Below are 15,060 nucleotides of genomic sequence, written 5' to 3'. Positions count from 1 at the left end.
CGAACTGCCAACCTTTCTGATCGACAAGCTCAGCGTCTTCGCCACTTGAGCCAACGCGTCCCACGCTACAAAGATCATAATGGTGAAAAATGGCCACAAGTCACTTTTTTCCTGTGCTGTAACTTTGAACGGTCCGTCAAGGGTCTGTTATAAGTCGAGGATGACCTGTAGAGCTAAAATGTAGAACTGTGCACACACACACGCACAAATACACACACACACACACACACAGCTGGCAAACAGGTTTGGCTTTGTTTCAGCCACTGAAGTCAGAATAGGGAAAGCGGTTGTAAGTCCTGGAGCTGCACCAAGCGAAGGGGAGAATAGATAGGTGAGCTTGATCCTCCAGGAACCCTTAGCTACATAAACGCTTCCTCATGACTTCATTGCACCACTCTGGGCACAATCACGTGTCCTATGTGATGCTCCAGCTGGCTTAAACTCAAATGCAGCAGCCCACGTATACCAGGCTTATTTTTTTTTTCATTTTTAAAAAGAGGCAATACCAGAAAAGGTACTTTTATAATATCCAGCCCTTACAGGAAGCCAAACCTATCATGCTGCTGGCAAGACTCAAGCGTCATGTTGTTCCCGCAGGGGATTGAATAGATAAATGTACTGCAATCAACCCCTATGCCGCCCCCCCCCACCCGCCATCCACGCACCCCCAATACAGACAGATGGAAACGTCCCCTCCTTTTCCAATTAAAAAGAAGAAGACAGTATACATTCATTTCTCAGTTCTGGTCTTTTAACAGATCACTATCACAAGGTGGCGCAGTGGTTAAATGCAGCACTGCAGGCTACTGCTAGATCAGCAGTTCAGCGGTTCAAATCTCACCGGCTCAGGGTTGACTCAGCCTTCCATCCTTCCGAGGTGGGTAAAATGAGGACCCAGATTGTTGGGGGCAATATCCTGCCTCTCTGTAAACCGCTTAGAGAGGCCTGAAAGGCCTATGAAGCGGTATATAAGTCTACTGCTATTGCTATATTGCTATTGCTATTGCTATTGCTATTCCTTGATGCTTTCCCCCACCCCCCAGCCCACCCCCCAAAAAAGAGGGGCCAATGCAGAAGAGGGCAACCTTTTGATCTCCAGAAACCACATGAAAAGAGTTTGAAAACCGAAGGGCTGCAGCCGAATGTGGCTGTGTAACACATGTTGGCACGCCTGGGCTTTTATTTTATTTTTTGCTTTCTTCTTTTGCTTTAAAAAAAAAAACTTTTAAACTTTCAAGCCTGTCTGTTGGAATGTTTACATTATTTATTTCTGGCCTCAAAAAAAAAAGGGGGGGGGGAGGGAATTATGGCACTTTTTTTTTTTTTTTACAGCAGCGGTCAGAAAGGAGCTCCAGATGCTGCAAAAAAAAGGAGGGGAGGGGGGAGGGAATTGGGAACCCCCCCAGCAAAGGATACGATCGCTTTTCCTTGCTGGTTAACAGGAAGCAGATCAAAGCAGGGGTGGTTTTGGAGGGGGCTTTTATACTGCTCTCATCTGGTTCCCTTCAACATTGGAGATCACAGCTTTATATAAGTTCTAATAAGCATTAAAGAGTTGATGAGTACTGCTCATCTCTGGGGTATGTTTTCTCTCTCTCCCTTTTTTCCTTCTCTCTCTCTCTCTCTTCCTCCTTTCTCTCTCTGTGTCTTTCTTCTTTCCTTCCTTTCTTCCTTCTCTCTTTCTTCCTCCCTTTTTCTTTCTCTCTTTCTGTCTTTCTTGCTTCCTTCCTTTCTTCTCTCTTTCTGTGTCTTTCTTCCTTCCCTTCCTTCTTTCCTTCTCTCTTGCTCTGTCTTTCTTCCTTCTGGCTTCTGGCTTTCTCTCCCTCTCTCCTCCTTCCTTTTCTCTGTCTTTCTTCCTTCCTTCTCTCTCTCTTTCTGTGTCTTCCTTCTTTCTTTCTGTGTGTGTCTTTCTTTCCTTCCTTTCTTCCCTCTTTCTTTCTTGCTTCCTTTCTTCCTTCTCTTTCTTCCTCCCTTTTTCTTTCTGTCTCTCTTTCTGTCTTTCTTCTTCCTTCTTTCCTTCTCTCTTGCTCTGCCTTTCTTCCTTCTGGCTTCTGGCTTTCTCTCCCTCTCTCCTCCTTCCTTTTCTCTGTCTTCCTTCCTTCCTTCCTTCTCTCTCTCTCTCTTTCTGTGTATTTCTTCCTTCCTTCTTTCTCTGTCTTCCTTCCTTCTCTCTCTCTCTTTATTCCTTTCTTCTTCCTCTCTCTCTTTCTGTGTTTCTTCCTTTCTTTCTATCTTCTCTCTGTTTTTCTTTCTTCCTTTCTTCCTTTCATTTCCCTCCTCCCTCCTCCCTCCCCCCCCTCTCTCCCCCTGCTCTCTTGACTTTCCAGTCTCTGTTGACTTTTGGCAATTGCCTGGACTACTCCCTGCAATTATTTTGGCAAGATTTCAGAAGTGCCACTGACTCCTTCCTAGACTGAGAAAAGATAATTACCTTTCATGCCTAAGGCGGGACTAGAACTCAGTGTCTCCTGGCGACTGGCCCAAAGTTACCCTGATGGCTTTCATGCCTAAGGCAGGACTGGAACTCACCGTCTCCCGGTGATTGGGCCGAAGTCACCCTGCTGGCTGTGTGTTTAAGGTGGCACTAGAACTCACGGTTTCCCAGTTTCTAGTCTGGCACCTCAACCAAAGTGGCAGCATCATATTGCCCAAAGATTTTCTGTGCTGGATAAGACAAAGATATTGACTAGCCACCCTGTGAATGGCCTGGAAGAAAATTCTAAAAGATCCAAGCAGCTTCCACTTCATAAATACTTTTCCCGGGCAAAGAGAATTCAATTCCTCTTCACCTCTGGCAAAGGGCTATTTACAGGTTTTCCTTGTTCACCTATGGCAAATATTGAACCAAGTGGGTTTCCTTGGCCCTTCATTAACCAGCCAAGCATTAACCAGCATGGATGCCCTCTTCATTTTGCTGCCTAACTGGAACTATGCAAATGGATATGGGGTCACCCAGCATGTTCACTGCCACTCTGATCTCCTTCAAGCGTCCGTAGAGAAGCAAGGAAGTCAACCTGGGAAGCTAACAAAACCATCCCAAGACATTCGTTTCCAATATGATGTATGTATGTATGTGTGTGTGTATGTGTGTGTGTATGTGTGTATGTATGTATGTATGTATATGTATGTATGTATTTATCAGCACAAATAAAAAACACAAATATAACAAAGGCAGCAGTAAAAATATTGGGTTTCTGTCGTGATGGACTCTTGTGACGAGCCGATTGACAGATGATGGAAGCAGTTGGCTTCCTCCCATAATTGGGGCTTACCAGGGGTTGTGACTCTAAATATATACCTTCTTCCCTGGCTTCAGCTGATAAGGAGGAGACCTGTGGCTTAATGGCTAAATCATTTGCCTAAGATGCAATACAGCACAGGTTCGAATCCCAGTAAGGGTATGGCTAGCTGATGAGAGCTAAATAGCTTGAAATAGATCTATACTAGTCTCCCTTTATTTATTTATCAGCACAAATATAACATATATATACATACATACATACACACTGTATTTTCAAATCTTGGCATGAAAATTTTTGCCTCTGTCACCTCTGGAAGCCAGAAGGAGCCTGTTTGGTCCTGCTTCCAATCTGTTGTGGCCCGCCAGCAGAGCTGGCAGCAGATTCAGACAGTGAGGAGGTTGGGGAGGAACATGGGCCAGTCCTGGAGTCTGGGGAAGGCTAGGACGAGGGCTTTGTGTTGGAGGCAGAGAGGGGGCCAGAGCCATATGCCAGTTATCAGCTGCCTTCAGAGTCAGACATCAGTGAGGCAGAAGAACAGCTGGAGCCTGTTCCCAGTGTAGGCATGTGCAGAGTTGCCAGACAAAGAGAACAGCTAAGGAACAGGGGTCGACTTGGGAGTAAGGCCACAGGTGGATGATGAATGGCTCCTCCCAGAGGAAATAAAAGAGGAGCGAAAGGGGAGTGGAGTTTGCAGGAGATCATTTGTTCGCTTCATTGGTTGGTGACTCTCCGAGGCTCCTTGCCAAGTTTTGCAGAGATCGGCCTGGCAGCTCTCCAAGCCAGATAAGGTCTGTGACTGTAAATCCTCCCAAGCCAGATAAGGCCTGTGTCTGTAAATCCTCCCTCGAAAGACTTTGCTGGATGCGAAGGAGCAGAATCCCCAGTCAATTAATAAAAGGGTTTTTTTGTCGGGACCAGGAGTTTGCTTCATGCTCTTGGGAAGCCTCGGTCAGAACATAATCATAACTTAAAGAGCCAAAGATACAATTCCAACTTCAGCTCTGCAGACGCTGATACTACACCTATCAAATGGGTTTAGGGTATTATGGGAGACGGATAGGAGCCAGCTCAAGTCAAGAGTCCCCCTGACAGAAGAATTAAAACGCTCTCGCTAAACAGTAACATTAACAAAAAGTCCGTCCTGCTAAAAGCAAGCCAAGTGAGGGACTGGGAGCTATGAAATCATGAAGGAGAGGCCCATCAAAAGACCATTCTGCACACAACATATAGCTGGAATCTCCAGTGGGTAGAGCCACAGAGGGATGACTTCACACTCAGCTTCCCGGAACCATCTGGAAGCTATTCTCAGAAGCAGATGGATGATGGATGGCAAAGGCTTGTCATCAGAAGCACTCTCAAAAAGACAATGGAATTTGCCCCCATAAGCACCTTTCACAGCTAATATCAATATTCTCTCCTCTACCTGGCCTTCCCTTTTTCCACCAGACGGAGGAGGACAAAGCCAGGGAGGAAAAGAACTCCCAATAAATAACCCTAATATCACAACTTCTGCCAGTGTAGCAACCGTAGAGACCCAAGGTTTGGGGGTTTTTTTAAAAGGAAAAAACTGGGGTTTTTTCCCCCCGCAGCATTTTTCCTCTTGTCAATGTGCTTATTCTCACAATTTTATTTTATTTTCTTAGGGAAAAAAACGAGCCTTTTTTCAAACAGCTCTCCAAGATCAAATCCACTAAGGAAAACCAGACTTTTTTTTAAAAATAAAAAATAAAAAGGTTAATAGCCTGCCGAGACCAATAGAGAAGGAATGCAGAAGTGCAAATTCTATTTTGGTTCCAGAAAAAAAGAGAGGCTTCCCTCCCTTGGAGCAGATGGCTTCTCTTTCGGGCTTGTGCAAAGAAAAATCAGCCCAGCTTCTCCTGCCACTGGCACCAGCCCACTCATTTTGCCAGCATGGATTCCTGGTCACCTAGGACTACCCGAGCAAGGTTCGGTTTTGGACGAGTTCTTTAGACAAGCCTCGTGCCAAGAGGGAAAAAGAATAGCAATAGCAGACTTATATACCGCTTCATAGGGCTTTCAGCCCTCTCTAAGCGGTTTTACAGAGTCAGCATATTGCCCCCAACAACAATCCGGGTCCTCATTTTACCCACCTCGGAAGGATGGAAGGCTGAGTCAACCCTGAGCCGGTGAGATTTGAACAGCCGAACGGCAGAACTGCAGTCAGCTGAAGTAGCCTGCAGTGCTGCACTCTAACCACTGCGCCACCTCGGCTCTTAAAAGGGGGTTGTCAGAACTGCTCGGGATTCTGGACCTGGAAGACGGAAACTCAAAAACAGGCATTTGCGCTGGGACTCCTCCAAGTTCTCCTCCCCCCCTCCTTTACTCCTCCAGGCCCTGCCCCTCCCCTCGGAATGGGGCAATTTGCCCCGGCCAACTCACTACAGCCAACTTGCCATGGCCAACTCGTCGTGAGATAATTTAACAATTCAACTTAATGATAAATCCAAAATGTTTTTTTTCCATGTTTTAATTGCTGTCGTTCCCGTTTGATGTTCTTCCTCCTTTTTGCATCCTTTCTTTAATGATTTCCTTCCACCGTTTCTTTGATATTAACTGTAATGATATCTGTGTAATAATACTGTGATATTACTGCAACCTATGGTGAGTTGGCCAAGTCAAGTTGGCTGGTTGCAAATCGCCATAGAGCCCACCCACACGCACCCCTTGCCACAGAGCCACTAAGGCAGAGGTGTCCAAACTTGGGAACTTTTAAGACTTGTGGACTTCAACTCCCAGAATTCCCCAGCCAGATGGCTGGGGAATTCTGGGAGTTGAAGTCCACAAGTCTTAAAGTTCCCAAGTTTCGACACCCCTGCGCTAAGGCTAAGCAGCATGGGTTGAACACTGCTTCAGGGGTTGGGAAAAGTGAAATAAACACAGAGAGGCGAAAAAGCGACGATACCTGAAGACAGAACCAAAGAGAATCGAGAAAGCCCCAAAGCTTACCTGTGCCAGGTCTTCCCATGATGATCTCCTTCTTAGGGGTAGGATGGCTGGTGTACTCTCCGGGGACAAGGACAGGCAGGAGGGCAGCTGGGGAAGGATGGAAGGCCACAGGTTGAAATGGGGAGGACACGCTGAAGACGGGCGGGGCTTGTTCAGGGAGAGATACCACACTCGGCTGGCTGGATGGCAGAGTTCGGCCCACATTGATGGGCACCGGCATTTGCAACTGCCCTTTGCCCGACAGGTGTTCCTTGGAGCCGGCTTTCCCCATCCTTGGGCTGCCCCCTCGGCTCTCCAGCGGCTTCTCCGTGAACTTGGAAGGCAGCGGGACGTCGGGGTTGCGCACAATCACGGGGGAGTCTCTCTGCACCGCAGGAACCCTCCTCACGGTGGGACTTGGGTCGGAGGTCAGTCCAGTTGGCGGGGGCACCAGCAAGAGCGGAGAGGCCTGCTGGGAGCGCGAGGAAAAGGGCCCAGCGCCCGCAGGCGACACGGCCCGGAAGCCAGCCGGAGTGGAAGGGGTAGGGGTGTGGGAAATGGATTCCACGCCCGAGTCAAGACTGTCGTTCTTGTGGAAGTCAGCCGCCGAGCTGGTGCTGCTGTGGTGCGACTCGGCTTTCCGCTTACTGGGACTCATTGGCACGGTGAAGGTAAGGTTGGTCTGGAAGCTGATGCCCGAATGATGGCGCTCCCGGGAGGTGGCGTGGTGCAACATCTCAGGGCTCAGCACGGCACCCCCGAGTCCCTTTGGGGTGCTGGCACTCACGTGGCGGCTGCGAGCGGCAGCCCGCTGGATTACGGGTGAGGCGTTAATGGGGCTGAAATTGGCTGGACGGAAGCCAAAGAGAGGGGAAGGGGACGGAGAGGGGGCGGGGGAGAATGGGGACTGGTTGGAGACTGGCGAGAAAGATGGGGTGCCCGAACGGGAGCTGCCCAGGGACACCAGCATGACGGCAGCTTCGCACTCGTCAAACTCAAAGCGCGACAAATCGGCAGGAGCCACCAGCCGAGGCCGCGAGTCTCCTCGGGCGCTGCTGGCTTCACTGTCCCGCGACGTCTCGTCCCAGTCAAATTCGGCACTGCCTTCCCGCAGACCACTAGCTCGGCCTTCCGAGAGGCTTTCCATTTCCTTGGTGCGCATGGAGAGGTGACGTGAGCAGTAACCCCGTCGTTGGGACTCCTTCATGCAGCCGTCTCGTGAGCAGAGTCGCCGCCATTGTTTCCCGTTGAACTTCTTGCGGATGCCGTTGGGGGTGCACACCACGTCCCCTTTCTTGTACTTCTGCTGGGCGGCGGTGAGGGGCGTACGGGAGCGAGAGGACCCCGGCGTGCTGCACTTATCCACGGACATCACGCTGCTGCTGCGGCTTCCGCTCGCTTCCGGACTCAGCAAAGGCGATCGCTGCTCAGGAAGGCGAGGGAAGGCTGGCGACTTTGGGGGGGACAGGATCTGGGGTGGCACCACCACGGACTTCTCCTCTGCCCGGACCCCAGCACTGATCTTGGATACTTCAGCATCTTCGGGCTGCTTGGACTCGGGGCACGAGTGGGCCAGAGCAACTTCCTCTGGCTCTGGCAATGGAGGCATTGTTTCGGGTGGCTTGTTGTCTTCAGAAGGATTGTCACAATGCCACGGGGAGCGCAGGAGGCGCAGGGCCGAGCGGGGTACCCAGGCGAAGTCTTTGCGAGCGGCACTGGCAGTTCCCGGGAGAACCACTGGATGGGTGAATCGCACTTTGTAAGAAGCAGGTTTGACACTGACTTCCACCACCGTGCCTTCCTGGTACGCGGTCTCCTCGGGGTCCACACAAGCACAGACTGGGGTGCCCACAGCCAAAGCTCCAGGGGGAGGGGTAGCGTCCAGCACAATATCCACCGCAGCGGATCCCAGAGCCCTTTCGTAATACGCCGTGACCCGGTCCCCCACAAACTGCACCCCCAAGTCCTGCCCTCGTCTGACCTGCTTCACAATGGCTGGCTGGAAGAGCCCGTCCCGCTGAGCCAGCACCCGCTGGGAGCGCAGCTGGCGCAGGTCGTACACGCTGGAGGGTGTCGGCCACATGTTCCCCAACCCCTTGTCGTTCTCGTCTGCGGAATGTTCGCTGGCTGTGTCCGTGCTGGAAGAAGGGCAGCGCCGAGGCTCATCCACCAAGGTGGCGGCTACGTTCTCGTTGCCGTTCGATTCTTCACCCCCGGGGTACTTCCGGCATGGCGCCCGCGACTTAAAAGTAGCCGTCTTGCGGTTTAAGGAGGCTTCTGTCCCGCAGGCCTCGGGCCCCGCCTGTGTTTCCCCTTCGGGCAGTTTGTAAGGGTCATCGTGAACTCCGGCCAAGTCCCGCAAGCTGGGGTCCATCTGTACTTGCAGGCGCCGGGCACCCACAAATGCTGGGGGTTGATCGGGCGCCTCCTCTTCTGCTGCTTCTTCGAGCGCGGGGCTCTCGTCGATGGCAGTCTTGCGCTTCTGAGTTTTGGCCCGGGTGGAGGGTGGAGAGCGGCTGCCGCTGCTGTTACCGGAAGAGGAGGAAGAGGAGGAACTGGCAGCCTTTCTCACTGGTTTCATCTTCCTCCCAGGCTGGGCATAGATTCAGGGAGCTGAGAGGAAACAGACAAGAAGGAGGTTACCGGGCCATCCTCCCTTCTACCACTCCCCTGTAATCGGATTTCTCCAACCATCAACTTAATCCTCCGAGCTCAAGAAGTCTGAAATTTTGGTTTTAAAAGGGGACCGCCTATCACATGTTTTGAAATGTGAACGAAATAACTTTCCTGCTGGAGCCATGAACTACTCATTAATAAACACCTACCGTACTTTCTCGGCTGTTGCTCACTTCTGAGGACTCGAGGCCTGTTGGCGTTTTTGTCTGGGCTTCCCTTCCCCATTATTCTTGTCCAATTCCTTATCCTGAACTCTCTAACTCCAAACTGTAAGAAGGCCTCTCAATCCCAGCCTGGGAGCTGGAAATAAATAAGCCAGCAGATTTTTTAACAAGCTGCCCATTATATGTATGTACAAAAAGACATTATGCAAATATATCTATAGGTAGGTAGGCAAAGTGGTTTTTTAAAATGTAAACCCCCCTCCTAAGGGGGAGGAGGGGTATCTAGGCACTTGGCTGGAACAAGCGAAGAATTAATTTAAAATAAATATTGGATTTGTATATAAATCTTGGAGATCTATATATGCGCGCATACAACACACACATACACACACACACACACACACACACACACACACACACACACACCAGTTATATTTTGTTCAACATCAGGAGTTCCAGCACTTTTAATATTAGATCCCAATTCAGTGTCAATGTGATTCTAGGTGAGATTAGGTTGTTAGGTTCAAAATATCCCAATGATGTGGATTTAGTGTCTATTTAGCTTTTTCTGGGGACAAACCATGACTTATAGCTTAGCATGACATATGCACCCATCCACTGCAGCTTATTGCATCACGAGTAAAGCAAACCATGGCTTGGTTCGGTATGAGATATGAAGCCAGTCTTTAACCTGCATTTTGATTCGTGTGTGTGTAGGAACAAATGTGATCCTTAACACTGGTGATTCTGCTGAAGGACATTCCTGGACTTCAGTGAAGTCCGAGAGAGTGAATTGCTTTTTCAAACATTAATTATAATATACCTAAATATTATTAGAGGGTCTGTTTGGTCTAGTGGGTAAGGCACCAGGCTAGGAACTAGGAGGTGGTGAGTTCTAGTCTGACCTTAGGCATGAAAGCTGGCTGGGTGACTTTGGGCTAGTCCCCACTCTCTCAAGCCAACCCACCTCACAGGGTTGTTGTTGTCGTGGGGGAAATAGGAGGAGGAATAGGAGGATGTGTTCGTCGCCTTGATTTGTTCGTCAAGATAATCGAGGTGAGATGCCAATAAACCAACAGCTCAAAAACAAGCCATTTTCACCACCCTTTAATAAAGCTCCTTGACTTGAGGCTCTCTCATTCATTCCCCCACCAACCTTGGCCCGATTGAGAAGAGTCTAAATTTTATAGGTTTAAGCTCAGGCAGCATCGGAGGAAACTTAACTCAAATTCTGATAGTAAATGATGGCCGGGAAGTGAAAACGGAATTGTTTGGAGGGCTCCCAAAGAGTCCTCCTGAATTCCTATCTCCCTTTGCTGGCCAGAGAGAGGAGGAGGAGGAGGATGCAAAGGAATGCAGAATGGTCGCCACCCATCCGCTAACTTAGTCAAGAAGAGACGGGAGGCCAAATTTTTCTGTCTCCCCCTCCCCAGCCTACCAAAAGAAAGGGCCAAGGAGGGGAAGGGGGGGAGAGAAAGACACCAGTCTTCCTGGGAAAAGGCAATCTAAGCATCCCCTGTATAAGATCCATAATATAATCCCTTCCTCCTTCCAGGTTGCAAACATCAAACATTTAAGAAGAGGAAGGACCACCGATGTGGGGGCTAAGCTTCCAATCAGTTCACGGTCTCCTTGCCCCCCCCTCCTCTTCCTTGGGGTACCCAGCCTGAGCCTTGCCTTTCTTTAAAGCCACAGAATTCTGCGTATGCTTAGAGGCATTCTTTCTCCATGACATCACATCTTCTTGGCATCTACTTCAGATTCCTTGCAACTCAGCCCGGGAGGAGGTTTGCAAACAATCCAGCTCCGGCTACGTTCCTCATCACAGGACTCCCCCAGCCCCAAATACTATTCTCTACCCCACCCCCACCCCCCCGTTGGAAAACCTCTTCGAAAGGGATATTTCCCACAGAGTCCCCCTCTGATCCTTGCTCCCCAAGTTAGCTTGTGCCATCTTTCCTCCTTCCCTTCACCCCCTTCTCTTTGAAAAGCCAACCCTCCATCCCTTCCTCCTCCTCTTCCTCCTTCTCCTGCAGGTGACCTTGCTCACTTCCCCCATCCCCCCCCCACCCTTAATGCTCCCCAAAATCTGCGATCCTTCTCTTGGATCTTATGGATCTCTCCTCTTCCCCCCCACCCTCCCCATTCTGCACTTCGGGAAGACCCTCCCATATTATGCAACAACTCCTGTACTTACCAGCCTCTCCGTCCCACTCCTGCTTACAAGGCAGGCACCGGCCAAGCTTGCCTGTCAATCCCTCTCTCTCTCTCTTTCTCTATCCCATAATAACTGGTATTGGGTCTCAGCTTGGAACCTTGCCTCCTCGGTGGCATCCCATAATAAACATGCCTGCGCTCGCTCGCTTCCCCCCCCCTTCTCTCTCTCTCACGCACACACATACCAACAGACAGCAAGCCAGCCCCTGCATTCTGATTGGGGGGGGAGGCAAAGTTGGGGCGCTCCTGGATTCTCCCCCCCACCCCACTTTTCCCCCTGTCCCAGCTCTGCAGGTTCTCTCTGGGGCGAACCATTAAAACTTGGGGGGTGGGAAAGAAGTGGGGAATGCCACGGGTTCCAGAGTTGATACCTCCCCAACATAATTGGGAAGGGGATCAATAAAGTTGGCTCTTCCTACTTTGAAGGTTCCGGGGTGCAGATGTTTCCTTCTGCAGATCTTCCCCTTCTCCTCCCCCCGCTCCCCGCCTTGGGTGGGGGGGTGCTAAAGTTGGCACCTCCTAGCCCCCCCTTACCTGAACGATCCCCCTTTTTCCAGAATGCCTCTCCAGGAAATCTTGGAACAGTTCGATTTCTTTCCCTTTCCCCCCCCCTCTTTCCCCCCCCTCGATGGTCCAGCCCGAGCCCCTCTCGGCCCCTCCGAGCCCCTTTTACTCCAACAGACAAAATGGTGAATGAATCTGGACCAGCTGGAAGAGCCGTCCAATCAGAGGCCACAACTCCCTGACAGATTTTCGCCGTGGCCAACGGTTCCTCGGGGCAGGCTTCGCTTGCCCCGCCTCCCACAACAGGCAGCAAGCGCCGCCTATCAGCGCGGCAGAGGGAGGGCAGCATCGTTCAAAGGGCTCCTGCCCCTCCCTTGAGAGGAGCACTTACAGTAACCTGTGAAAAGGCGACTTCGGGAAGGAGGGGAAGGCACTTAACATACAGTAGCCAATAGGAATGAAGAAGGTGGAGCCAGAAGGCAAGACTTGTTTACCTGGCGCAAGGCGAACAGGAAGAAGGCGCCCTACTCTAAGCCTCATGGGACATGTAGTCCCTCCGAGGGCTCTCCTCTACCCGATTAAGCAGTCCTGCTCTCTCAGAAGAACTTTTAATTCCCAGAAAGTACCGCGAAACAAGGCTGGGCGAAGGGGAAAGAGAGAGCCCTGAGTCTGTGGGGCTTGTAATTATCCTTCCCTAGCGGCACTGAGGAAAGAAGAGACACCAAATCCCATGCCGCACCAGGACACAAAATCGCCCCGTCTTCGAAACCCTGGGCGCGCAAAGCCTCATGGCCTTAGTGGTCCCGGACCCCCATCAAGTGTTCAGAGAAGAAACCAGGAAGTTCTCCTAGACGGACGAACAACTCCCAAGGTGCAGCGCGCGCCGCCGCTCTTCCAAAGGCGGCGACGCCGGATTAGTTCAGGCGAGCGAACGCCTCCGGGAGCGGCGCCGAACAACAGGGGAAGTGGAAGAGTGCGAGAGCGAAAAGACTAGCACACCCGTCATGCTTTGAGGAAACGGAGCGCCTGGCGGACGTGCCCAAGACGCCGGCGCGCGGGCTCCATGGGAGTTGTAGTCCGCAGCGGCGACCCTTCCTTCCGATATCCTGGGGAGTCCCCTGTGGAAAAACTACCGCTCCCGTCAGGCTGTGCAGGTTAATTCGACGGCGCCCCCCTCCCCCCTGCAGGACTGCAAAGTACAACTCCTGAGGTGAAGGAAGGTAGACTTCGCTCCCCTCAGGAATCCCCTCACTGGAGGGCTCCTTTGAATCCGATTTGCATGTCATTAGCATATTCATCAACTTACCGGGGGTCCGCTCTGGGCCTGTCTTGTTGTCCCGGCCGGGCCTCTCGCGCTTCCTCTCAGCAACAGAGGAGCCACCGCCGACAACGCCGCGACCAATCAGCGGCCGGACCGGGAATTTCCCCCTTCCCCACGTGGGGATGGGAGGGGCGGGACCGAAAAGCAGCCAATCCTGACCTGGGGCGGCCGAAGAATGAAGTCATCACGGCGCGGTTCTATTGGTCGCCCTCGCGAAGGCTGGCCAACCAATCCGAAGACGCTTGCAACAGGACAAGAACGGGCGAGAATTCGGGAGTTGAGTGTATTTTGGCAACGTGGGAATCCGGCCGATCTTGGGAGTTGGGGAGGGGGGGGTGTTTCTCGCGCACGTGTGCATGCGTTGTATTTCTGCACCTCTTTTATTTTTCTTATTTGCCTAAAAAGTTAACGGGTGCAGTGCTCATATGTCGGTGTAACATCATGTTCTATGTTGTTGTTAGTTGCGAAGTCGTGTCCGATCCATCGCGACCCCATGGACCACGTTCCTCCAGGCCTTCCTGTCCTCCACCATCCTCTGGAGTCCATTGAAGCTCATGCCGACTGCTTCCCTGACTTCATCCAGCCATCTCCTTCCGTGTCGTTCTCAACCCACAGCCATTCATTTAGCGATAGTTCAAAGGTGCACTGAGTAATGTGATTTATGCCGGTCCCCCCGCTTGTGACCCTCGCGAAATCCCCGTGGTAGCATGATCCAAATTCAGGTGCTTGGCAACTGGCATGTACTTATGACAGTTGCAGAGTCCCAGGATCATGTGGTCACCAGGCCTTCCTGTCCTCTACCAATTTAAGTCAATTAAATCAATCAATTTAAGTTCATGCCGACTGCTTCAGTGACTCCATCCAGCCATCTCCTTCTCTGTCATCCCCTTCTTCTTTTGCCCTCAATCTTTCCCAGCATGAGGCTCTTCTCCAGGGAGTCCTTCTTCCTTCTCATTAGGTGGCCAAAGTACTTGAGTTTCCTCTTCAGGGTCTGGCCTTCTAAAGAGCAGTCAGGGTTGACCTCCTCTAGGACTGACCGGTTGGATGGCCTTGCAGTCCAAGGGACTCAATGCAGGAGTTTTCTCCAGCACCAGAGTTCAAAGGCTTCCATTCTTTGGTGCTCAGCCTCCCTTATGGTCCAACTTTCACAGCCATCCATTGCAACTGGGAAAACCATCGCCTGGACTATACGCACTTTTATTTATTGGCAGGATGGTTTTAAAAAAATGTATATAGTCAAGGCTATGGTTTTAATGTTACATACATATATAGAAATGTGTGCTAGTTATTATTTCTTTGGGTTTAGGGATTTCTTTATTATGTATTCTCTATTTTGGGGGGAGGGCTGCGCCCAGGGAGGCTCATCCAATTTCATCGTACACATGTTGTGCATTGACAATAAAGGTTTGATTTGATTCATTCAGTCCAGGGTTGTTCGCATAGGGCGATCAAGGTAAAAACGTTGCCCGAAAGATGGTATGTCCGGGCCATGCCCTGCCCCACCCTGCTCTGCCCTGTCCTGCTCTTACAGGAGTGGTGCCATGCGGGATTTTGGAAGACAACACAATTCCCACGGAGTTCTGGGACTTGCAGGAAGAGAGAGGGAAAGTCCCAGGCCTTGTATCTCTTTTAACGTTTGAGCTGCATTCAGATAGAGCAGGGGGGTCCCAACAACAGCAACTTTTAAGACTTGTTGACTTCAACTCCCAGAATTCTCCTTGCTAGCGGGTCTAAAAAGGTCTTAAAAGTCACCAAGGTTGGATACCCTGGTATAGAGGAATGGATGAATATGCCCCAGCCAATCTAAGTAAAATACTTACATTGGGTGCATTTATATCCCACCTTCAACTCCCAATAATTCTCTATGCCTCCTGGAGAATTCTGGGAGTTGAAGTCTACATGTCTTAAAGTCACCAAGGTTGGACAATTCTATAGAGAAATAGAATATATCCCAGCAATTATAATTAAAATACATTTATAGGTTGCATTT

The 15,060-nt window shown here is 50.8% G+C and overlaps 1 protein-coding gene across 2 annotated transcripts in view; it reads right to left on the bottom strand.

The window, feature by feature from the left end:
- Nucleotides 1-13,155, bottom strand: part of CIC (capicua transcriptional repressor) — a 55,052-nt gene extending 41,897 nt beyond the window's left edge. The window contains exons 1-2 of one of the 2 annotated variants that reach the window (XM_087727718.1): nt 13,056-13,155; nt 6,210-8,801 (exon numbers count right to left, since the gene is read on the bottom strand). In XM_087727718.1, coding sequence (XP_087583844.1) covers nt 6,210-8,769 — 2,560 coding nt within the window. In that variant the 5' untranslated portion in view covers nt 8,770-8,801; nt 13,056-13,155. Of the gene's footprint in view, nt 1-6,209; nt 8,802-11,779; nt 11,849-13,055 lie in introns of those variants that run through there. The other variant, XM_087727719.1, reaches the window with a different exon arrangement.
- Nucleotides 13,156-15,060: the final 1,905 nt, after the last annotated feature.

This window comes from Thamnophis sirtalis, unplaced genomic scaffold, assembly GCF_051295495.1.
Source record: "Thamnophis sirtalis isolate CommonGarterSnake01/CBP01778 unplaced genomic scaffold, rThaSir2_p1.2 scaffold_13, whole genome shotgun sequence".
Lineage (NCBI taxonomy): Eukaryota > Metazoa > Chordata > Lepidosauria > Squamata > Natricidae > Thamnophis > Thamnophis sirtalis.
Note: the sequence above shows the minus strand (reverse complement) of the source record. Positions and strands in the feature narration are given on the sequence as shown.